The sequence below is a fragment of the Palaemon carinicauda genome, chromosome 18 (assembly GCF_036898095.1).
Source record: "Palaemon carinicauda isolate YSFRI2023 chromosome 18, ASM3689809v2, whole genome shotgun sequence".
NCBI lineage: Eukaryota > Metazoa > Arthropoda > Malacostraca > Decapoda > Palaemonidae > Palaemon > Palaemon carinicauda.
The window spans coordinates 27,337,975-27,361,117 of NC_090742.1; the positions used below are offsets into that span (position 1 = coordinate 27,337,975).

A 23,143-nucleotide genomic window follows, 5' to 3' on the forward strand; every position below is an offset into this window, starting at 1 on the left:
AGGATTGACACCGAGTCTGCTACGATTAGCCAGTCGTGCAGATAATGGAGGAGACGGATGCCAATCCTGTGTGCCCAAGATGACACTAGGGTAAACACTCTGGTTAGGACTTGTGGTGCTGTGGAAAGACCGAAGCATAGCACCTTGAACTGGTACATTCTGTTGTCTAGGCTGAGTCTTAAGTACTTCCTTGAAGACGGATGGACTGGGATCTGGATGTACGCTTCCTTTAGGTCCAGTGTGCACATGAAGTCTTGCGGTCTTACTGCTAGTCTGACCGTGTCTCCCATCTCCATGCTTTACGAAGTTTGTTTGACAAACTTGTTCGGGGCTGAGAGGTCGATGACTGGTCTCCAGCCTTCAGACGCCTTCTTTACAAGAACAAGTCGACTGAAGAAGCCTGGGGATCCATTGAGGACCTCTTGGAGAGCGCCCTTCTTCAACAGGGTCTGGACTTCTGCCCAAAGGGCTTGCCCCCTTGCCGATCCCATGGCAAGGGAGTTCAATGACACTGGATTCCTGGTCAGGGGAGGTAGGGATGTTATGAACGGGACGCGATATCCTAGACTGATCACGGAGATTGTCCAGGAATCAGCCCCGAGTTGCTTCCACCTGTCTGCGCAACTTTGCAGGCATCCCCCCACTAGTGGAAATGCAGGGGGACTGCCTATCCTAGTGTTTGCGGCCTCGGCTGCTCCCTCTAGGATTTTTTCCTCCCCTGGAGGACTTTTTGCCTTTCCTGTCTTTGACAAGAAAGGGCTTAGACAACATTTTCTTCACTGCTGTTTTTGTCGTTGTCGTGGTCTTGGATGGACGGGACTGCTGTGGTGCTGGAGGCTTATAGGGCTTGGATGTTAAAGCCCTATGAAGGAAGAAGTCTTGATGAGACTTCCTCCACCTCTCAGCAGCAAGTTCCACATCCTTAAGGTCAAACAGATAGGACCCTTCTATGGAGGAATGTCCGAGCCTATTTATCTCAACGCTAGGAACCTCTTGGTAGAACCTCTCAGACACTGCATCTTGACGTTTCAAGATGGTGTCTGCCCACAAGTTCGAGATTTGGTGGGCAAGAAACTCCATCGTGCAAGTACCTAAGAGTAGGAAGGTTTCCATAGCTTTCCTGGTACATTCCTTGGAAAAATCTTTGGATCGTATCAGGATACCCAAGGTCCCTAACCAGATATCCAGCCACAAAGTAGCTTGCATAGCATACTTTGTGACCTCCTGATTAAGGATCTTGGTTGCCGAGAACGAGATCTGCCGGTTGGAGAGTCTCTCAAGAGGGATTCCCCTGGTTAGCTCTTCCAGAGAGTAGTGAAGAGGAAGAGCTGAACTGGGTTCCTCCAGGATCTCGAAGTACCTCCTATGCTGTACGCAAGGAGGTGGGAGGAGCTTGTACGTTGTACTGGCACGGTTGGAGGCGGCAAACTCAGAGAGCTGTTAGGAGATCTTTTCCCTGGTACTCTTCACCCCCTTAAGACCAGGGCAGGGCTGCACTGGTCTTTGAGGGCTTCTGAGTACCAAAGACGCAGTCTAGAACCGTGTCTTTGCCCTCTCGAGGGGATATCTCTGGTTTGGAAAACCCAATGAAAACACTCATTCGAGTCAGAACCGGCCAGAATGCATGCTCTGACTCTTGCTGGTCTCCTCCTGCTGTAGGACTTGCAGCAAAGTCTCCTTCTAACCCAAAAGGCTCTTCTTGGGGTGAGTCGCGGACATTCCCTGAGTGGCTGGCTGTCTCCATTCTAGCCCTAGTGGAGGACTTCGGCAGAGTTTTGGAGTCTTTGGATTCCTTCTGGGGAAGGAGGTAAGACTCCAACATTGATGACCTGTGTGGCATGTACATTCTGATCTCAGATTGTGGGGAACTCTCACCGTGAAGAGAGATTTCCTCCATTGGTGCGATGGGGGAGTCTCTCTCTTCGCGTGGTTCCCTAGGTGACGGAAGATTTTCGTCCGACAGGGATGGAGAGTCTTTCTGAGAAACAGGAGGAACTTACCTCGATGTTCTGCATGGAGTCAGGTTCGCCCTCGGGGAAGTGACCGCGTCAGAAACTCCCCTTTTCCTCTTCAAAGGGGTAGAAGAAACCATGGTTCCGTGCCTTAGGTCGCCCTGATGAGCGATCAGACAGGACAGGCTTGAAAGCCTGTGTTACGGCTCTGACCAAGGCACTGAACCAGGGCTGCTGGCTGACAGACGCACTGTCAGACAGATCCCCTGAAGGAAAAGGGACAGAAGGTTCCCTACGAGGAGTTACTGTGATAGGTAGGTCCGCCTTAGAAGGCAGTTTACGGATCCTGAACCCCTCTGCGTGAAAGTGTTTCCCTTCTCCCACAATGCGCGATGGTATGCACTTGCAGGGAGGGGAATGAGGCGATGGCAACTTTGCTGGATGACGCATCTGTGTTCGTGCCTATTGGTGCGTGTGCGGGAGAATATTGGCGCTTACGCGAGGGAGAATAACGGTGCTTGTGGGCGGGAGAATGTTGGCTCGCGCAGGAGAGTATTAGCGCGAGCGCGCACGGGAGTGTGTTGGCGTGCGTCCGCAGGAGAGAGATGGCGCGCGCGAGCATCTCTGTGAGTGCGCGCAAGTAAGTGCAAATGTTCTGGTGAGTGCGTGCGCACTGGTGAAAGTTGGCGCGTAGGTGAGGTCGGCAACATGGTTGTCGTCTCACCAACAGACTTGTGCGCTGGAGAGTGATGGCGCGCAGGTATCTGTTGGCGCATTGATTAGTGCGAAAGATGGCAGGCGGGAGAGCGCTGGCGCGCAGGCGATGTAGGGCGCACATGTTGGCGAGCAGGAGGGCGCTGGTGCGCAGGAGAGCATTGGCGCGCAGTTGAGTGCTGGCGCGTAGGAGAGAATTGGCACTCAGGCGAGTGCTGGTACATAGGCGAGTGTTGGCGCGCAGATGGGCGCTGGCGAGTAGGAGATCGTGGGCCAGGCTTAAGGCTGAGAGATAGGCTTCCACCGCTGAGAGCGAAAGGTGCATTTCCTCCCGCCGATATACACTAACTCCGCTATTGCTGGAATAGTGGCATCAAGGGGAGAGGTACCTCTTCCACGGCACCAACCACAGAAGACTCTTCACTTCGCCTGGTAGACCCCTGCGGATGATTTTCGCAGGTGTCGAGACATCCGCTCCGCAACTTGTTGCGGAACGCCTCTCTCTGTGAGGAGATGCTGGATGGTCTCCAGGCTTGAAGCCGAAGCAATGCTATAGCTTGTGGTAGATGTTGCAGTGTGGTTGCTTGAGTAGCTCGTGTCGTGGGGGAAGCTCTCTCAGGAGTTCCATCAGGAGATGCAGAAGTTCCGGGAACCACTCTGCATGATGCCACAGCGGAGCTATCAGAGTCATCGACAGGTTGACCGATAGTTTGGTCTTGTTGAGCCCCCTTCTCAACAGACAAAACGGTGGGAAGACGTAGACGTCGATGTTGTCCCACCGTTGTAGGAAGGCATCTTGCCAGAGTGCCTTGGGGTCTGGGACTGGGGAGTAGTACAGCAGCAGCTTGAAATTCAAGGCTGTCGCAAACAGGTCCACAAGGTCAGGACTTGTTGGCTACCAGGGGAAGGGGGGGGCAAGACCACTTGGTAGTCTCTATCTGTGAGGCCCTGCTCAGACTGTCGGAGAACACATTCCTTTCCCCGGAATGAAGCGAGCCGATAGGGTATTGAGTGGACTTCGGTTCATCTCAGTATCTCTACTGCAAGATGAGAAAGCTGTTATGAAAAGGTACCTTCCTGCTTGTTGAAAAAAGCCACTACCATGGAGTTGTCGTTCACGGAGTGACTCGCCAGGGTCTGTTGGAAGTGTTGAAGGGCCAGAATACGGCCTTCATTCCTAGCAGATTGATGTGGAGGTACCCTTCTGGTTCTGACCATAGGCCTGATTCAGAACGTGGGCCCCCCCACCCCCCACCCCCCTTGTTTTGACGAGTCCGAGAACAGCATCAAAAGCGGGGGAAGGACGAGAAGATCCATTCCCTTGCAAAGGTTTCCGTAGGTCAACTACCACTGCAGGTCCATTCGTTCCGCAGGTCCCAAAGGGACCAGAATGTCCGGGGAATCGTTGTCTTGATTCCACCAGGACTTGGGCCGCCAATGCAGGGATCTCATCCTGAGGCGGCCGTTTGGAACTAGCCTGGTCAAGGAGGAAAGGTGACCTAGGAGGCGTAACCAAGATTGGGCTGGAAGCTCTCCTCGTCTGAGGAAAAGTTCTGTGACTCTCCTCAGCCTTGCTATTCTGTCATCTGATGGGAAGGCTTGGAGATTGGAGTCTAATATCATGCCTAGATATCCTAGTTGTTGAGATGGAAGCAGAGAAGACTTCTCGAGAATTACCATGATCCCTAGATCTTGGCAAAGTCCCAGAAGCTTGTCTCGGTGTTGAAGAAGGGTCGATTCCGAGACTGCCTGGGTTAGTCAGTCATCCAGAAAACGAAGGAGACGGATGCCGCTCCTGTGTGGCCATGAAGATATCAGGGTGAACACCTGCGGTGCTGTGGAGAGATCGAAACACAGCACCTTGAACTGGTATACCTTGTTGTCTAGGCTGAATTTCAAGTACTTCCTGGAAGACGGATGGATTGGGATCTGGAAGTACCCGTCCTTCAGATCCAGTGTGCACATGAAGTCTTGTGGTCTCACTACAAGCCTGATCGACTCTGCTGTTCCACGCTGAACGAAGTTTGTTCGACAAACTTGTTCAGGGCTGAGAGGTCGATGACAGGTCTCCAGCCTTCAGACGCTTTCTTACAAGAAAGAGTCGACTGAAGAAGCCGGCGGGGGAGCCGTCGATGACCTTTTGGAGAGCATCCTTCTGGAGCATGGTCTCAACTTCAGCCCGAAAGGCTAGCCCCTTTGCCGATCCCATGGCATAGGAGCTCAGTGACACTGGATTTGCTGTCAGTGGAGGTAGAGATGTAAAGAACGGGACGCGATATCCTTGGCTGATCACGGAGATCGTGCAGGAATCGGCCCCGGCATCCTGAACACGCAACCTTAGGCATTCAACATCGAGTTTGCCTACAAGTTCGAAACTTGGTGAGCCGGGAAACGATGGTGCTCGTGCCCGAGAGGAGGAAAGTTTCCATGACCTTCCTGGAGCTCTCCTTGGACAAATTCTCGGATCGCAACAGGATGCCCCGAGATCCAAGCCAGACGACCAGCCACGAAGTGGCCTGCATGGCAAACTTTGCGGCTTTCTCCTGGCTTAAGATCTCCGAAGTCGAGAATGTCACCTGCCGGGCGGAGAATTTCTTGAAAGAAAAACTCCCTGGTAAGTCCCTTCCCCGGAATGGTGGAGAGGAAGGGCTAAACCAGGTTCCCCCATGTTCTCGAAGTACCTCCTCTGCTAACGGCTGACAGACGCAGTGTCAGCGACTCCCGCTGGAGGGAAGGGGATCGGACAATCCTGAGGAGTAGAGATGATGGGGCCTGCCTGAAAGGAAGGAGAAGAATGTTGCCCAGACCTCTCTGAAGCTTCTTCCTGCTCCTGCACGTGCGCTGCTTTGCGTCTACAGGTGAGAGATCGTGCCGACAATGATCTGGAAGTACTATGCACTCCAGAAGAATCGCCAGGTTGCCCGTGTTGCGAAACCCGACGGGAATCGCAGACGAAATCGTGCTGGCGCGCGGGCGAACATGGGTGCGCGCGGGCGAACATGGGTGCGCGCGGGCGAACATGGGTGCGCGCGGGCGAACATGGGTGCGCGCGGGCGAACATGGGTGCGCGCGGGCGAACATGGGTGTGCATGTGCGCGGGCGAACATGGGTGTGCATGTGCGCGGGCGAACATGGGTGTGCATGTGCGCGGGCGAACATGGGTGTGCATGTGCGCGGGCGAACATGGGTGTGCATGTGCGCGGGCGAACATGGGTGTGCATGTGCGCGGGCGAACATGGGTGTGCATGTGCGCGGGCGAACATGGGTGTGCATGTGCGCGGGCGAACATGGGTGTGCGCGGGCGAACATGGGTGTGCGCGGGCGAACATGGGTGTGCGCGGGCGAACATGGGTGCGCATGTGCGCGGGCGAACATGGGTGCGCATGAGCGCGGGCGAACATGGGTGCGCATGTGCGCGGGCGAACATGGGTGCGCATGTGCGCGGGCGAACATGGGTGCGCATGTGCGCGGGCGCGCGGTCGTAAGGGCGTGCGCGGCGAACATGAGTGCGCATGTGCGCGGTCGTAAGGGCAAGCGCAGGCGGCCGGGAGACCGATGGCGCGTAAGCGAGCGATGGCGCGTGTTGGCGAACATGGGTGCGCATGTGCGCGGGTTCGTAAGGGCGAGCACAGGCGGCCGGGAGACCGATGGCGCGTAAGCGAGCGATGGCGCGTTGACGAGCGATGGCGCGTCTTGGCGAGCGATGGTTCGTAGGCGGGCGAAGGCGCGTTGGAAAGCGATGGCGCGTTGGCAAGCGATGGCGCGTAGCGGCCAATCACGTACAGGAGAGTTAACGCAAGGGCGCGTAAGAGACCTACGACGATTGAAGCGTTGGCGCGTTGAAAACGCTTGCGCGCAGGCGAAGAATCGCGCGGGCGCTTAGGAGATCGCTGGCGCTTAGGAGATCGCTGGCATGCAAGGAGAGCCCAGGGGTGCTTGTGAGCGCCCGTGCGCTAGCTTAGGTGTCTCCTGGGCGGCGCGGTGTGAAGTGGAAGCGTGCTGGCGCGCTGGAACTGGAACCACGTGTGGGCGCGCTCGGCTCGAAACTCCAGAAGGGCGCTGCGAGTCCAGAAGAACCTGTGAGCGCCTGTGCGCTAGCGTAGGAACTTCTTGAACTGCACGCGACAAGGCAGGAACCGGGAGATCGTAGGCGCGTAGTTGCGTGGCCAGAAGATATGCGCGGCCAGAAGATATCAGCGAGGGTGCAGAACCAGAGAGATCGTCGGCGAGGAGGTGAAGGAATAAACTCCTTGCCTGCGCCCAGATCCGAAGATCGTGGGCGCGTGGGCGAACGTTGGCGCGTATTGCGCACATCTGGAAAGGGGGCGCAGATGTGCGCTGGCGAGCAGGTGAACGCGGAGTTCAGTGAAGAAATAATCTCCCTGCTTGCGCCCAGATCCGGAGATCGTGGGCGCGAGGGCAAACGTTGGCGCGCATTGCGCACATCAGAAAAGGGTGATCAGATGTGCGCCGGCGAGCAGGCGATCGTGGGCGTTCAAGAGACCGTTGGTGCACAAGAAGGTCCCAGAAGCGTTGGCGATCAGGAGATCTACGACGAGACTCAGCTACAGGAGATCGCTGGAGTGTTGATTCAGCAGAAGACTGGTCCACAGCAGGAGAGTATTTGTGAACTACTGCGCGTGAGCGCGCAGGAGAACGAGATTGCACAGGTAAAAACCTGGCACTAAGGGACTTACTCACATTGTGAAATAAGCCCTTAGCCCCGAAGGGATCGGTGCCCGTCGGAAAACGGGGTGGAGTGGCACCCACTGCGCATCTGCGTCCAGGAACGGAGATGGAAGACAAGAAGGTCTGGCAGGTGTCGGAGATCGCGAACAATCTGCCGAAAGGTCTAGCGAAGCAGCTGTAACGGTCTGTTCTCGTCGAGGAGGATCCTCTGCGGCTGAAGATAAAGACGACCACGAACAGGAGCACCATCATCAGTCCTCCGAAGAGGAGTCTCTGTTAGTGAACTCCCCCGAGGAGGAGAGACACTCGAAGGAGAGACCGTTGGACTCAGCTGCCCCCTCAAAGGATGTTCGGAGGGGGCAACTGAACCTTCAGCAACATCAGCAACAACAGCAGGGGAGTCCTCTGAAGAGGAGTCTCTATGAGTGTCCTTCTCGTGAACGAGAGACTCTCTCGCGAACGAGAGAGGAGAACACTTTGTAGAAGAGACCAGAAGAACTGATGAAGGCGCCCCTTAGGGCCGTTGGATCAGCAAGCTGACCATAAAGAGAAACCCTCCGAATAGGAGCTCCTGCAGCTGCCCAGACCCTTGAGCGTAGCTGCAAGTGCGACCGCTCAGCATCAAGAGCATAATCGCACGAATTCCATGGTCCGGCCTTGCAACCGCTCAGCCCATAGAGCATGGTTACAAAAGCGGTCACTCAGCACCAAGAGCATAACTGCCCGAGGACCAGGAAAAAACCAACCAGGAATTATTAACGAAAAAACATGATATTTTAATTATAAAATAAATTTTTGAATATACTTACCCGGTGAATATATAATAGCTGCTGCTCCAGCGGCTCGACAGAAAAACACACAAAAACTCGCGAGCGATCGCTATGTAGGTTGTGGGTGTGCCCACCAGCGCCAACTATCGGCCAGATACCGCATATGCATGTAAACAAGCCTCAATTCTTCTCGTCCCGCTGCGTCTCTATTGGGGAGGAAGGGAGGGCCTTTAATTTATATATTCACCGGGTAAGTATATTCAAAAATTTATTTTATAATTAAAATATCATTTTTAAATATTTAACTTAGCCGGTGAATATATAATAGCTGATTCACACCCAAGGTGGTGGGTAGAGACCAGAGTTAATTAAGTTTACAGCATATATGCTTAGAGTTTTTGACAGTTATAATATAACAAAACCCAAATATATAGGTACCTGGTAAGGAAGTTGACTTAGACGATTACTCTGCCTTATAAGTCTGTCTTCCTCACGAAGCCCAGCGATCCTCTTAGGATGCTGAAAGACTCCCAGGAGCTGAAGTATCAAGGGCTGCAACCCATACAAACAGGACCTCATCAAACCCCTAATCTGGGCGCTCTCAAGAAATGACTTTGACCACCCGCCAAATCAACCAGGATGCGAAAGGCTTCTTAGCCTTCCGTACAACCCAAAAAACAATATTAAAAACATTTCAAGAGACAGATTAAAAAGGATATTGGAATTAGGGAAGTGTAGTGGTAGAACCCTCACCCACTACTGCACTCGCTGCAACGAATGGACCCAGTGTGTAGCAGTCCTCGTAAAGAGTCTGGACATCTTTTAAGTAAAATGACGCGAACACTGACTTGCTTCTCCAAAAAGTCGCGTCCATAATACTTTGCAGAGATCTATTTTGCTTGAAGGCCACGGAGGTTGCTATAGCTCTAACTTCGTGCGTCTTAACCTTAAGCAAACATCGGTCTTTCTCATTCAAGTGAGAATGAGCTTCTCGTATTAAAAATCTGATAAAATATGACAAAGCATTCTTTGACATAGGCAATGATGGTTTCTTAACCGAGCACCATAATGCCTCAGATTTACCTCGTAATGACTTAGTACGAGCTAAATAGAACTTAAGAGCTCTAACAGGACATATTACTCTTTCCAGTTCTTTGCCTACGATATCTGATAAGCAAGGAATATCAAAAGATTTAGGCCAAGGACGAGAAGGCAGTTCATTTTTGGCCAGGAAACCAAGTTGAAGTGAACAAGTGGCTTTTTCTGTAGAAAAGCCGATGTTCTTACTGAAGGCATGAAGTTCACTGACTCTTTTAGCCGAAGCCAAGCACACTAGGAAAAGTGTCTTGAGGGTGAGATCCTTCAGGGAGGCTGAATGTAATGGCTCAAACCTGTCTGACATGAGGAACCTTAGGACCACGTCTAAGTTCCATCCAGGAGTTGCCAAACAACGTTCCTTAGAGGTCTCGAAAGACTTAAGGAGATTTTGGAGATCTTTATTGTTGGAAAGATCTAAGCCTCTATGCCGAAAGACCGAAGCCAACATGCTCCTGTAGCCCTTAATCGTGGGAGTTGAAAGGGAGCGAACCTTTCTCAGATGTAAAAGAAAGTCAGCGATTTGGGCTACAGAGGTACTGGACGAGGACACAGATGCTGACTTGCACCAGTCTCGAAAGACTTCCCACTTCGACTGGTATACTCTAATGGTAGAAGCTCTCCTCGCTCTTGCAATCGCACTGGCTGCCTCCTTCGAAAAGTCTCGAGCTCTTGAGAGTCTTTCGATAGTCTGAAGGCAGTCAGACGAAGAGCGGGGAGGTTTTGATGGACATTCTTTACGTGGGGCTGACGTAACAGATCTACCCTTAGAGGAAGACTTCTTGGAAAGTCTACCAGCCATCGAAGTACCTCGGTGAACCACTCTCTCGCGGGCCAGAGGGGAGCAACCAACGTCAACCTTGTCCCTTCGTGAGAGGCGAACTTCTGCAGTACCTTGTTGACAATCTTGAATGGTGGGAATGCATATAAGTCCAGATGAGACCAATCTAGGAGAAATGCGTCTGTGTATTGCTGCTGGGTCTGGGACTGGAGAGCAATAGATTGGAAGTCTCTTGGTCATCGAGGTGGCAAAGAGGTCTATGGTGGGTTGACCCCAAGTCGCCCAAAGACTCTTGCACACGTCCTTGTGGAGGGTCCATTCCGTAGGAATTACCTGACCCCTCCGACTGAGACAGTCTGCTAAGACGTTCAAGTCGCCCTGGATAAACCTCGTTAACAGGGAGATGCCTCGATCTCTTGACCAAATGAGCAGGTCCCTTGCGATCTCGTACAGCGAGAGGGAGTGTGTGCCTCCTTGCTTGGAGATGTACGCCAAGGCTGTGGTATTGTCGGAGTTGATCTCTACCACTTTGTTTCGAAGGAGACTTTCGAATTTCATCAAGGCCAAGTGGACTGCCAAAAGCTCCTTGCCGTTGATGTGCATGCTCCTCTGACTTGAGGTCCACAGACCTGAGCATTCCCGACCGTCCAGGGTCGCACCCCAACCCAAATCCGACGCGTCTGAGAATAGTACGTGGTTTGGGTTCTGAACTGCTAGGGAAAGTCCCTCTCTCAGACTGATATTGTTGTTCCACCATTTCAGGCATGCCTTTACTGGTTCGGAGACCGGGATTGAGACCGTCTCTAACGTCTTGTCCTTGTTCCAGTGAAAGGCTAGATGGAACTGGAGAGGTCGAAGGTGTAGTCTTCCTAGCGAGACAAACTGCTCCAGGGATGATAGAGTTCCTACTAGACTCATCCAATTCCTGACTGAGCACCGTTCTCTCTTCAACATTAGTTGAACTTTGAGCAGGGCTTGATCTATTCGGGTGGCAGACGGAAAAGCCCGAAAAACTGGACTGCGAATCTCCATCCCTAAATACAGTATAGTTTGGGATGGAATCAGCTGGGACTTTTCTAGGTTGACCAAAAGTCCCAATTCCTTGGTCAGATCCAATGTCCAATGAAGATCCTGCAGACAGCGATGACTGGACGAAGCCCTGAGAAGCCAGTCGTCCAAGTACAGGGAGGCTCGGATACCCGATAAATGGAGGAATTTTGCCACATTCCTCATGAGCCTCGTAAACACGGGAGGAGCAGGACTTAGGCCAAAGCACAGGGCCCGAAACTGGTATACCACATTCCTGAAAACAAACCTCAGAAACGGTTGGGAATCTGGGTGTATAGGAATGTGGAAGTACGCATCTCGTAGGTCGAGAGAGACCATCCAGTCTCCCTTTCTGACCGCTGCTAAGACTGACTTCGTGGTCTCCATAGTGAACTTTGTTTTCGTAACAAAAACGTTGAGCGCACTGACATCTAGCACCGGTCTCCAACCTCCTGTCTTCTTTGGAACTAGGAAGAGACGGTTGTAAAACCCCGGTGATTGAAGGTCCGAGACTTTCACCACCGCTCCCTTCTCTAGCAACAGAGACACTTCTAGGTTTAGGGCTTGTCTCTTTGACTCCTCTCGGTACCTGGGAGAGAGGTCGATGGGAGTTGTCACTAGAGGAGGTTTGCGTACAAACGGAATTTTGTACCCCTCTCTGAGCAACCGAACAGACTGTTGGTCTGCGCCCCTCTTCTCCCAGGCCTGCCAGAAGCTCTTCAATCTGGCTCCTACCGCTGTCTGAGGCTGTGGGCAGTCAGACTCTGCCACGTGAGGACTTGGCTCCTCTCTTCTTTCCTCTCTTTCCCTCGGCATGAGTACTTCCCCTGCTGGGAGCTCTGCCACGAAAGGGCGGGATAAATCTGGATGCCGGAGTCTCGATCCTGGGTCTTACAGCAAAGGATGTAGAAGGAGTCCCTTTGCGAGCAGAGGACGCCATCATGTCATGGGTGTCCTTCTGCACAAGTGAAGAAGCTATGTCCTTAACTAATTGTTGCGGAAACAAAGACTTTGATAAGGGAGCAAAGAGCAGTTCTGATCTCTGACAGGGAGTAACTCCTGCCGAAAGAAAAGAGCAAAGGGACTCTCGCTTCTTTAAGACTCCCGACGTAAAAGAGGAGGCGAGCTCATTGGAACCATCGCGGATGGCTTTATCCATACAAGACATTATCAGTAAGGAAACATCTCTATCAGCCGACGAGATTTTCCTACTTAAAGCCCCTAATGACCAGTCAAGGAAGTTGAAAACTTCAAAGGCCCTGTATACGCCTTTCAGCAGATGGTCAAGGTCCGAGGAGGACCAACTAATCTTCGAGCGTCTCATGGCTAGGCGGCGGGGAGAGTCTACGAGGCTTGAGAAGTCACCCTGGGCAGAGGCAGGGACTCCCAAGCCGAGAACTTCTCCCGTGGCATACCAGACGCTCGATCTAGACGAGAGCTTTGACGGAGGGAAGGTAAAGGCCGTCTTCCCCAAACTCCTCCTGGTATCCAACCAGTCGCCTAAAAGTCGTAAAGCTCTCTTGGAAGAGCGAGAAAGCACTAGCTTAGTAAAGGCTGGCATGTTAGCAGGTAAGCCTAGAGCAAACTCAGACGGTGGCGAACGAGGAGCAACGGTAACAAAGTGATCGGGAAAAAGCTCCTTGAAAATTAACATGACTTTCTTAAAGTCCATTGAAGGAGGAACCGTTCTAGGTTCGTCTACATCCGAAGGATGATCGTCATTATGAGGGTCAGCAACGTCCTCATCTGAAGGAACTTCATCCGACAACTGCTGAGTAACAAGCAAAGGGGTTGGCAATGCTTGACACGCAGAGTCCACACGCACTGGTGCATCAGTAGCAGTCCAGGACGCTACATCATGTAACTGCTTAACAGCCTGACTGTCAACAACAACAGGAGCGGGAGGACGCTCGACGTCAACACGAGACTGTTTTGACTGCCTAGACTGAGCAGTCAAAACAACTCTAGACTGCGGTGGTTGACGCTCAGCGTCAAAACAAGTCAACTCCGCTGGTTGGCGAACGTCCTGAACGTCAACAAGAGCATTAGGAAGTGGCTGAACGTCCATATGCGGCTGAAAGTCAACACGTGACTGCATCGAGTGAGGCTCTACAAAGCGTGATTGACGTGACTTAGCAACGCCAACGTCAACAGGACGAGCAAAGGCTCGTTTTGGCGGCTGAAGGCCAGGATCTCGATTAGCTGAGCGGCGAGGATCATCGTGAACCTTTTCAGCAGAATAGTCTTCCATAAGGGAGGCGAGCTTGATCTGCATGTCTTGCAGTACAACCCATTTAGGATCAACGGGAATGGGTGCGGTAAAAGACGGGGTTAACGTCTGAGACTGCACAACCTTGCCTACACCAAGACTCTCTGAGCCTGTGTAACGTTGCTGCTTAGGCGGCGAGCAGTCTTCCGATGACTGTAAAGGGTCAGAGCTGTCCCAATGGCTACAACCAGGACGCTGGACCTGTCCTGAAGGGACCGACTTTCGCTTCAAGGTCCTTAAAACCTTGCTCCACGGTTTCTTATGCGAAAAGCCTTCGGATGACGAGGAGAAAATGGTCTCTCTCGTCTTATGGTAGGGGCGGTCTTGATGAGACACGCCTGTTACCATAGAGGGAACGTCTGTTCGCTGATCAAGGCCTCTCGAACCCATAAGTCGTACGACATTACTTCTCCCCTGGGCTTGGGAGCTTGCAAGAGGTCTCGGACTAGGCGAACGACAGGCACGAACAGACGAACCCTCGGTCGCAACACTGAAAACACTTTGCGCACTAATCACTTTCCCATGATTTTCCACTGTGGCACTCTGACACTTTAGCTCTTTAACGTCCGCCATGAGTTGATTACGATCTGTAGCTAACGACTCAACTCTTTCACCCAAAGCATGAATGGCACGTAACATGTCTCGCATTGAAGGTTCCTGAGTGCCAGTAGGGGGTTCAGGCACAACCACTACAGGGGAAGGATTAGGTTCAGGGGCATGGGGAGAGGAAAAATCTACTGATCTAGAGGAACTCCTCCTCACCCTATCTCTCTCTAGCTTACGAGAATATTTGTCATATTCGAGCCAATCGAATTCCGAAAGGCCCACGCATTCCTCACACCGATCTCCTAATTGACAGGTTTTACCCCGACAATTAGAACACACAGTATGTGGGTCGAGAGAGGCCTTTGGAAGACGCCTATTGCAATCCCTAGCATTACACTTACGAAATCTAGGGGCTTGAGAAGCGTCAGCCATTTTGAATTAGTCAAAGAAAGTCCAAAAAACAATCCAAGTCATCAACAATTAAATCTGTCCAACAAAGAGTTCAAGAGTTTAAGTTGAGGAAAAACACCTGCACTGCAAAAGCTCAAACCAAAATGAAGTACTTCACCAAATATGTTGAGAAAACTCCAGGTTCTACAGCGAGTAATGATACGTCTTGTCGTTAAGGCCGACAGAGAAGAATTGAGGCTTGTTTACATGCATATGCGGTATCTGGCCGATAGTTGGCGCTGGTGGGCACACCCGCAACCTTCATAGCGATCGCTCGCGAGTTTTTGTGTGTTTTTCTGTCGAGCCGCTGGAGCAGCAGCTATTATATACTGTATTCACCGGCTAAGTTAAATATTTAAAATAGATAGTTAACTGTGAAAATAAAATAATTAGTTAACATTTATTCCCCCTGGGGAACTCCGAAGAGGAACCCCGAGGGAAAAGAACATAAGAATTACGCACCAGGAATGCGCCCTCCTCCCCCACTGACACTCACGGGAAGGGGGGGAAGGCGGAGAACTGTAACAAAAACAGAATTATAACAATTATAATTATGTAATTCATCTAAGAATGTTCACTAATAGTAAGAACGAATGAACCCCGAAGGGAAGCGTTCTACATAGAAGCTGATAAGTTAACAAATACAATTAGATTTGATTAAAAAAAATTGAGACAAAATAAACGGAGTAGCAACTCAACCCGCAACGGGAAGGAAGCTACCGTAATACGTAGTAGTAATAAAAGGGTGAACGACCTCAAGAGAGAGAGAGAGAGACCGTAGTCAAACTAAACTCCCATGTTCCCTACGCTGATAGACCAACTTCCCCGTAGGGAAGGAGGAACAGCGGAGAAAGAGATTAATAAATAAAGTCCAGCGATGACGATTCCCCACGGTGCCCGCCGAAGGGAAGACTGAAGGACCAAGGGAGAGATCGCGACCCATGAAATGTCACCGTGGGGGCCTGGGACCACACGGAGATGTTGTCGTACAATTAAGTGGACTTCCTACACACACACACAGCACAAACACTGAAAAGGAAACTTACTGTATTTCTATACTCAAATATATACATAAACACAAGAATGTTTACATATATATTAAGTATAAGAAAAGTAAGTAATTAAGACAAAACATTAATGGCTGCGAAGCGAGGACGGGACAGAGACGTCTGCTCACCGTCCGAGCCAAAAGTGAAGTGAGGCAGCTCACCGGTGTGTGGGGGGAGGGGTAGCTAGCTACCCCTCCCCTACCCCTGTGCTAACTAGCGCGGGGGTAGTTTAACCCTCGTTAAAATCTAATGGCTCGTCATTTCAGCTACGCCGAAAGTAATACCCCTATGTAAATATCGTGGTTTGTATTTCAGTTACGGAACAATTAGAGTTTACACTCCCCAATTGTGCTATTTATAAGTTTAGTTCTAACTTAATAGTTCTTGCTTTAAAAATATCACTGATACAAATGTATTGTCATATATTTCTTCTTCAATCTTTCTTCCATGTTCTATATATTGCTAAGATCACTTTACTTTCTATTTCTCTTTATATTTTTCAGTGTCTTACTTTCTGGTTTCGGATTTTATTTCTGACAGAAGCCCAGTCAGGGGCGGTGACGATGGTGGAGAACCCCGTCTTTATATCCTACACCAGGATGATGTCGCATATGGCGGGGTCTCTCCCACGACCCTAGCAGCCATGCCCACCATCACAACCCCATCCCCACCCTCACCACCACGGACACCATCCTCATCACTAGCATCCATGCGGCCTTTAATCACCACCATCCTCATCACTATAACCAGCAGCAGCAGCCGCCCCCACCGCCCCATTTCCAGCAAAATTACAGACACTCCTTTAAGCACTCGCCCAAGGAACTTTAGGTCTTCTGGTGCAGCGATGACCCCATTCATCATGGCTATTTTGACTTCATCTACACACTCTGGGGAAAGCCATTTCATTTTCTATAAGTTAACATCACTGGTGTTAGCATCTAAAGAGAGACTTCCTGTGGTAGATATTATCACAAAATTTACATCTTATCCACTCTTTGTCCTTTCCCTTCACAAATCCACATTACAGTAAAGGCAATTTTCAGTCAAGATGTAATTTCATCTTCCTTTATGTTCCTCCATAACAATAACTACTATTTCAAAGTTTACATCTACAAATTCAAACGATAACAGACACAGGGCGAGAAAGATGGATCTGGCTGCACGGCTGATACATCTACGCTCTAGCACAAATTCGTTAATAGTGGGTTTTTACAGTAATGTACAAGATTCAAAATAGCATAATGTATTTGCATCGATGTATTCAGGGGCTGTATGTATGATAGCGGCCACCTCTATGTATGATGGTGGCTGACTTAGAATACGGCAGTGTGGGAGGGTCGCAAGGCAGCGTTTGCGCCTCCCCCCCATTAGGTAAGCAGGTTAGAACACGGCTTGTAGGTTAGGTTAGGAGAGGAAGTTTAAATTAGTTAGTGTCCATATTGGCCGCTGATATACCAAGGCTCCGTATTCAGTTAAGCGAGTAGCAATGTCCTATGATATGTATTTTTCAAACTCAATATGGTGTAATTTACACATATCTGCCATTTACGAACAGTGTATTACTTAGTGTTTCTTCCTCCCAAAAACTGGTTACCTACTAGGATCCCCCTATATTTGTAAGGGCGATTCTTTATTTATACACCATCAGTAGAAAGAATTAATTCCTCAGGCTTTCCCTGTAACCGAACTGAGCAAACTAAGAGGTAGTGTTATAAAAGAGCATTTAAGGGTAAAATTACGGTTACGAACGGATTAACAGTTTGAACAGAAAAAATAGATTTTCCTGAAGTAAATAGTGTGCTTTCACTGAATTTGACCTTCACGTCAACAGCAAATAAACCAAAAACTCATTACACCATCTAAGAAAAGGGATATTTTTCTTAGAAATCTAAGGGATTTTGCTCCGCAGTGCACTCGCTTCGCTCGTGGAAAAAGAAAAACATTAAGTTCCTATGTACTGGCAAGCGGTACATGCTGAGCTGTGCACGCTAACCCCATTCATTATTATTTTTTTGATAAGTTTTTATTTACCCTGAAAATAAGTGCCATTTATTTAAAAAAAAAAAAAAAATTATGTCGGAAATACCATTTTTTATAATAGAAATGCTTTTTCCGTCCGTAACTGTAATAAAAAAAAACTTTAAGTGTCTGATTAGTGCACATGATTTGCTATCCATTAAATTGGCATCACAAAAACAATAGTTACCACTAATATTAAAGGTAGATAAGGCAAAATAAAATATGTCATTCCAGTTTCCTAATCAATATTACACAATACTATTGTAAAACCAAAGTTTATAGCCTATGCCAGAACACACCAGGGTACCACGTCGCCTATGCGGAAGGTGCCATGGCAATAATATACATATCTCCTAGTAATTGGAATTGTTAAAAAAAAATATGGTAAGGTAGAATTAAGGAAGTTACTAACCTCATAGTATATGCATAAGAAAAAAATATATCCGTAAGTACATTAGTCGCAGGCTAGACGTGATTTAGGGGATGGGGTAGAATAAGGTTTGTTTTCGTCGCTTTAGTAACAAATACAAAGAAGAGGGCAACTTTTTAAAAGGAATTAGTTTAACTTTTTGTGAAACTTGTTGGCTAAAAATTAATCCCATTGTTTATTGTCGTAGAGAAAAACATAAATATATCTAAATAAAGAAAAGAGTTCAATACTTGATATCATTGGCTTACTTCTCCTCCAATAATTACAAATTGGAAACGGAGTGGATAAATCTCTCTTCTGTCAACGTCACAGTTTTGTGACGAATACAATGAATAAACCGACTGTCACCGCTTTAAGTTCTTCTATTTCTTACTTATATCTAATTAAACTTTGATATCATTACTCACATGAATCACGATGGACAATACTGAACAATGCAGCCGTTGTGCCTTTCAATGACCAGTAAAAAAATGACTTAGATACAAAAATGACAACACTTAATTTCTAGACGTCAGGTAGTATTGAATCTAGAGTTATACATTAAATCGAATCGTATCTTTACAGTATACAGTATTTCGACGATTAAAGGGTCGAACTAAAAGGGCTATGTTTCTTAAATATATATAAAAATAGACAGTGGTTGTGCTTACCGTAATGAATTCTCCACTAACTACATTTAATATATGCGTCCCCTTTCCTTCAATATGGTCTCTCCATACCATCACCACATAATGTCCACGTGTGCACTGAATATTATTATCATTACTAGCTAAGCTACAACCCTAGTGGTAAAAGCGGGATGTTATAAGCCCGAAAGGGACAACAGGGAAAATGGCCCCGAAAATAATGGAAATAAGGGAACAGATAGAATAATGTGGCTGTCTCCCCTCAAGCAAAGAGAATTTGTGACCCTAACCAGGGGGAGGGGCCAATGTAGTACAGTATCGCCAGTCAAAGGCCCCAATAACGCTCTAGCGGTAGCATCTCAACAGGTGGCTGGTGACTTTGCTTCTGCAACTAATATGAAACTTAACGTTGTTTAAGCACTGTTTTTATATGTTAAAACTGATCACAACTCATTCAAGCATATTAGTTTAGGTTCCTAAAATCCTAATAAGAATTTACATGCTAAATTGCAGCTTGACATTCACATGCATTATATGTAGGCCTACAGTAATATATATATATATATATATATATATATATATATATATATATATATATATATATTGTAAGGACAGTGAGACAAGCGTCACCAAGATCAACTGATACTTTATTCGAATGTGCACGGGAGTTTATTACAAGGTGCGGACGGAAAGGTAGGATGACGCTGGCGCCAAATCAGATTGAAGTGCCCGCCAAAATATATGTGTTTTCTTACACTTACAAATATATGAATTATGGGTTAACAGAAAAATGTTATGAAATGATACACATGTCAAAATGTAGCTCTGGTAGAGCGGAATATATATACATGGGAAACCACAGTGTGGCGAAAAGAGAATTCAAATAAATAAGGAGTTTGTCGATTTTCTGGACGACGAAGGGATCGGTGTCCTTACAAGTACTCCCGACCCCCAAGACATCGGGCGGCGTAGAGGGCTGATGATCAATCTTCGTATCTTTTCGGGCGTCGGAGGGTTCCTCTTGTTTTTGAACGGAGGGACGCGCTGGCGGTCGGTGTAAAGATCTCTTCCTTTTGTCGTCGTTTGATGATTTTTCTTTCGTTGGGCGGCTTGTTTTGAGAGGCGGAACTCTGGATCTGCCAGGTCCGGCGGAGGCGGTGTCGTTTCCTTCGAGAAACGCTGGTTTCACGCGGTCTATTGAGACCCAGTCCTCTTGGCCATGGACGTCGAGAAGGAAGGCTTTCGTTGTCTTTTTAATTACCCGGTAGGGACCTCGATAAGGTCTAGTCAGTGGTTGTCGATGAGCGTCGACACGGACGAAAACGTACCTGCAGTCATCCTGGCTTTTTGGCTTGAAGTGCTTGGTTCTGTCCTGGTAAGTTTTGAGACACGGCCTGAACTTCCTGGCGATGTCCCTTAGGTGATCCAGCTGCGTGTCGTTGGTTGATGAGGGAAAGAATTCGCCAGGAACTGCGAGCGCATCCCCGTAAACCTTTTCGGAGGGCGAAGGTTCGCCGTCTGCGCGAGGGGCGGTGCGAAGGCCGAGGAGTACCCAAGGAAGTCGTGATTTCCAGTCCCCGTCGGTGCAGCTCGCCATCAGGGACACCTTGAGGGCGCGGTGAGTTCTTTCGACCATGCCGTTTGCCGCGGAGTTGTATGCCGTGGTGCTGTGGAGCGTCGTCCCCATCAGGTTCGCCAAAGCGAGCCATATTTCTGAGAGGAAAGCGGGGCCTCTGTCAGTCGTGATGTCGTCAGGAACGCCAAACCTGCTCACCCAGCTTGACAGGAGGGCTTCGGCGCATGCTTGAGCCGTAGCTTCGGTCATCGGCGATGCCTCCAACCACCTCGTGGAGCGATCGATGATCGTAAGTAGGTAGCGAGCCGATCCAGAAGGGGGCAATGGTCCCACGACGTCGATGTGTATATGGCCGAAACGTCTTTTTGGCTGGGGAAAATCGCCTACCCCCAATTCAGTGTGACGGCTGACCTTGCTTGACTGGCAGTTGATGCATGACTTTGCCCATTCCCGGGCATCCTTTTTTATCCCTGGCCAGACAAACTTTTCAGACAGAAGGCGAGCGGTGGTGCGTCCTGAGGGGTGTGAAAGTCCATGGATGATATCGAATATTTTCCTTCTGCAGGAGGCTGGTACCCAGGGACGTGGGCGGCCCGTGCTAGTGTCGCAAAGAATAGTTACTCCTGCTGGTCCGAGGGGAATCGCACTTATCTTGAGCGCGGATGGCCCCGTCAGGTGATCCTGTGCTTCTCGGTCGGTGCGTTGTTCGGTTGCGAGATTGGCGTAGTCGATTCCCAGGTGGATCGCGTCAATTTCAATCCTTGAAAGGGCGTCCGCGACTGGGTTTTTCTTTCCTGGGACGTAACGTATGGTGCACCCGAATTCGGCGCTTGATGCGAGATGACGTTGTTGTCGGGAGGACCATGCGTCCGTCGATTTCGTGAAGGCGTGTACGAGGGGTTGATGGTCCGTCGCGATTGTGAAGGGGGTACCCTCCAAGATGTGCCTGAAGTGGCGGACGGCGAGGTAGACGGCGAGGAGTTCCCTATCGAAGGTGCTGTATCTTGTTTTGGCGGGTTTCAATTTCTTGCTGAAGAATGCCAGCGGTCGAGGAGAACCATCGACGAGTTGCTCAAGCACAGCCCCACAGGCGACGTTGCTGGCGTCGGTCGTTAGTTGCAGGGGCGCGTTGTCGTCGAAATGAGCCAGTGTGGTGGCATTCGCAAGGGCATCCTTCGTCCGAGCGAATGCCTGTTGCTGGGGCAAACCCCACTCGAGTTTTTTTGCTTTTCCTTTCAGGACGTTGTCGAGGGGAGACAGGGTTTGTGCGATGTTGGGGATAAAGCGCCTGTAGTAATTGACCATTCCCAGGAACTCCTGAAGTTGGCGGATGGTCGTAGGCATTGGGAACTTCCTGATGGCGTCGACCTTGGTTGTCATGGGTTTTACCCCGCGCGAGGATACGCAGTGACCAAGGAAATCCACTCCCTCCGCCCGAACGTGCATTTGTCGAAGCGTACGACTAGGCCGTTCTCCTGTAGGCGTTTGAGGACGGTGCAGATGTGCCCCCGGTGTTCCTCCTTGGTTTTCGAGAATATCAGGATGTCGTCGACGTAGCAGACGCAGAAAGGTAGGTCACCCAGAATGCTATCCATTAGTCGTTGGAAGGTCGCCCCGGCGTTGCGTAGACCGAAGGTTGAGTATGCGAAGGTGTAGGATCCGAACGGTGTTACAATGGCAGTTTTCGGGATGTCTTCCGGGAATACGGGGACCTGGAAATAAGACTTGAGGAGGTCCATCTTGGTAAAATACTTTGCGCCGTGCAACGCGTTCGTTAGGTCCTGCATGTTGGGCAGCGGGTAATGATCAGGCGTTGTGATGAGGTTGAGGCGCCTGTAGTCGCCGCAAGGTCTCCAGGACCCGTCCGGCTTTTTAACCATGTGCAGGGGTGATGCCCAGGGGCTCGATGCTTTCTTACAGATACCCATGCGTTCCATGTCCTCGAAGGCGCGTTTGGCATCCTTCAGTTTCTGGGGCGGGAGGCGGCGGAATTTGGCGTGAGTGGGAGGTCCTGTCGTTGTGATGTGGTGGTAGATACCATGCTTGGACGGGGAACCTGGCGAGTGTCGGAGCTCGGGCTTGAAAACCTTGGGAAATTCTCGTAGGAGGTCGGCGTAGGGGTGCGTCGTTACGGCGGATACGGACATTGTTGCAGGGCCGTGTTCTAGGGCGCGGGACTGGCAGGTTCCCGTGTCGATGAGACGTCTGTTAGCGACATCGACGAGGAGTCCATGGTGGGCGAGGAAATCCGCACCGAGGAGGGGGCGATTGACGTCGGCGATAGCGAAGGGCCAAGAATACGAACGGCCCATGATAGATATCTTGAGGGTCTTGATCCCATAGCACCGTATGGGAGATCCGTTGGCGGCGATGAGTGAGGGAGCGTCTTTGTCGGGACCACGGTCTAGGTCGGACTTTGAAGGAGGGAACGTTGACTGCATTGCGCCGGTGTCCACCATGAGTCTACGGTTGGAAATGGTATCGAGGATATAGAAACCATTCTTGTTTTGGTTAACTGCGGCTGCGATGGTGGCAGGTCGATGCTTCTGGCGTCGTCTTCTAGGGAAACTGCATGGTGCTCTACATTTCTTGGCGTCACTGCCGAACTGTTGGTGGTAGAAGCACCATGCTGGGTTAGGCCTAGGGTTTGGTCGCGTCGGTTTCTTTCTTGATAGAATGTTGATCTCGTCGTCCTCAAGGGCCATTGCCGAGGAGTCTATGGAAGAGCAGCTGCTGAAGGAGGAGAACGGAGGCGGTGTTGACGATGATGCTCCGAGGCGAGATGCTTTGGAGGCCTAGTGGAGCTTCTGAGCCTTCGACAGAAGTTCGTTCATCGGGAGCGTGTCGGCGTCTGTCAATTGGGCCCGTACGTCCTGTGGTAGGCGTCGAAGAAAGATTTCGCGAGATAAGCTAATCTCACGTCGTCGGCCGTTGCTGTCTGTTTCGGGGTGCATAAGCAGGCCGGTTAGCTTGTCCCACGCCTCGACAGGAGAGGTGTCACCCATGGGCTTGCCGGCGAGGTCCAGTACTTTCTGTGCCCTTGCTGAGACGGAGAGGGAGTAGATACCGATGAGTTTCGTTCTCAGGTCGTCGTATGAAACTTGGCCGGCCTGGGCGTCGAGCCATGGAG

At 50.1% G+C, this 23,143-nt stretch overlaps 1 protein-coding gene across 5 annotated transcripts in view; it reads right to left on the reverse strand.

Annotated features, from left to right (window-relative positions):
- The window catches only part of Unc50 (Unc50 RNA binding protein), a 218,876-nt gene that overhangs the window by 158,267 nt on the left and 37,466 nt on the right, over window positions 1-23,143 (reverse strand). Inside the window, exon 1 of one of the 5 annotated variants that reach the window (XM_068392192.1) lies at window positions 18,462-18,606. The exons of 1 other annotated variant lie outside the window; for it this stretch is intronic. Coding sequence is in view for 1 of the 4 variants with exons in the window: in XM_068392190.1 (XP_068248291.1) it covers window positions 17,794-17,798 (5 nt within the window). In the remaining 3 variants the exon portion in view is untranslated. Of the gene's footprint in view, window positions 1-17,793; window positions 17,951-18,059; window positions 18,179-18,218; window positions 18,345-18,461; window positions 18,607-23,143 lie in introns of those variants that run through there. 3 more of the 5 variants (XM_068392191.1, XM_068392193.1, XM_068392190.1) reach the window with 3 other exon arrangements.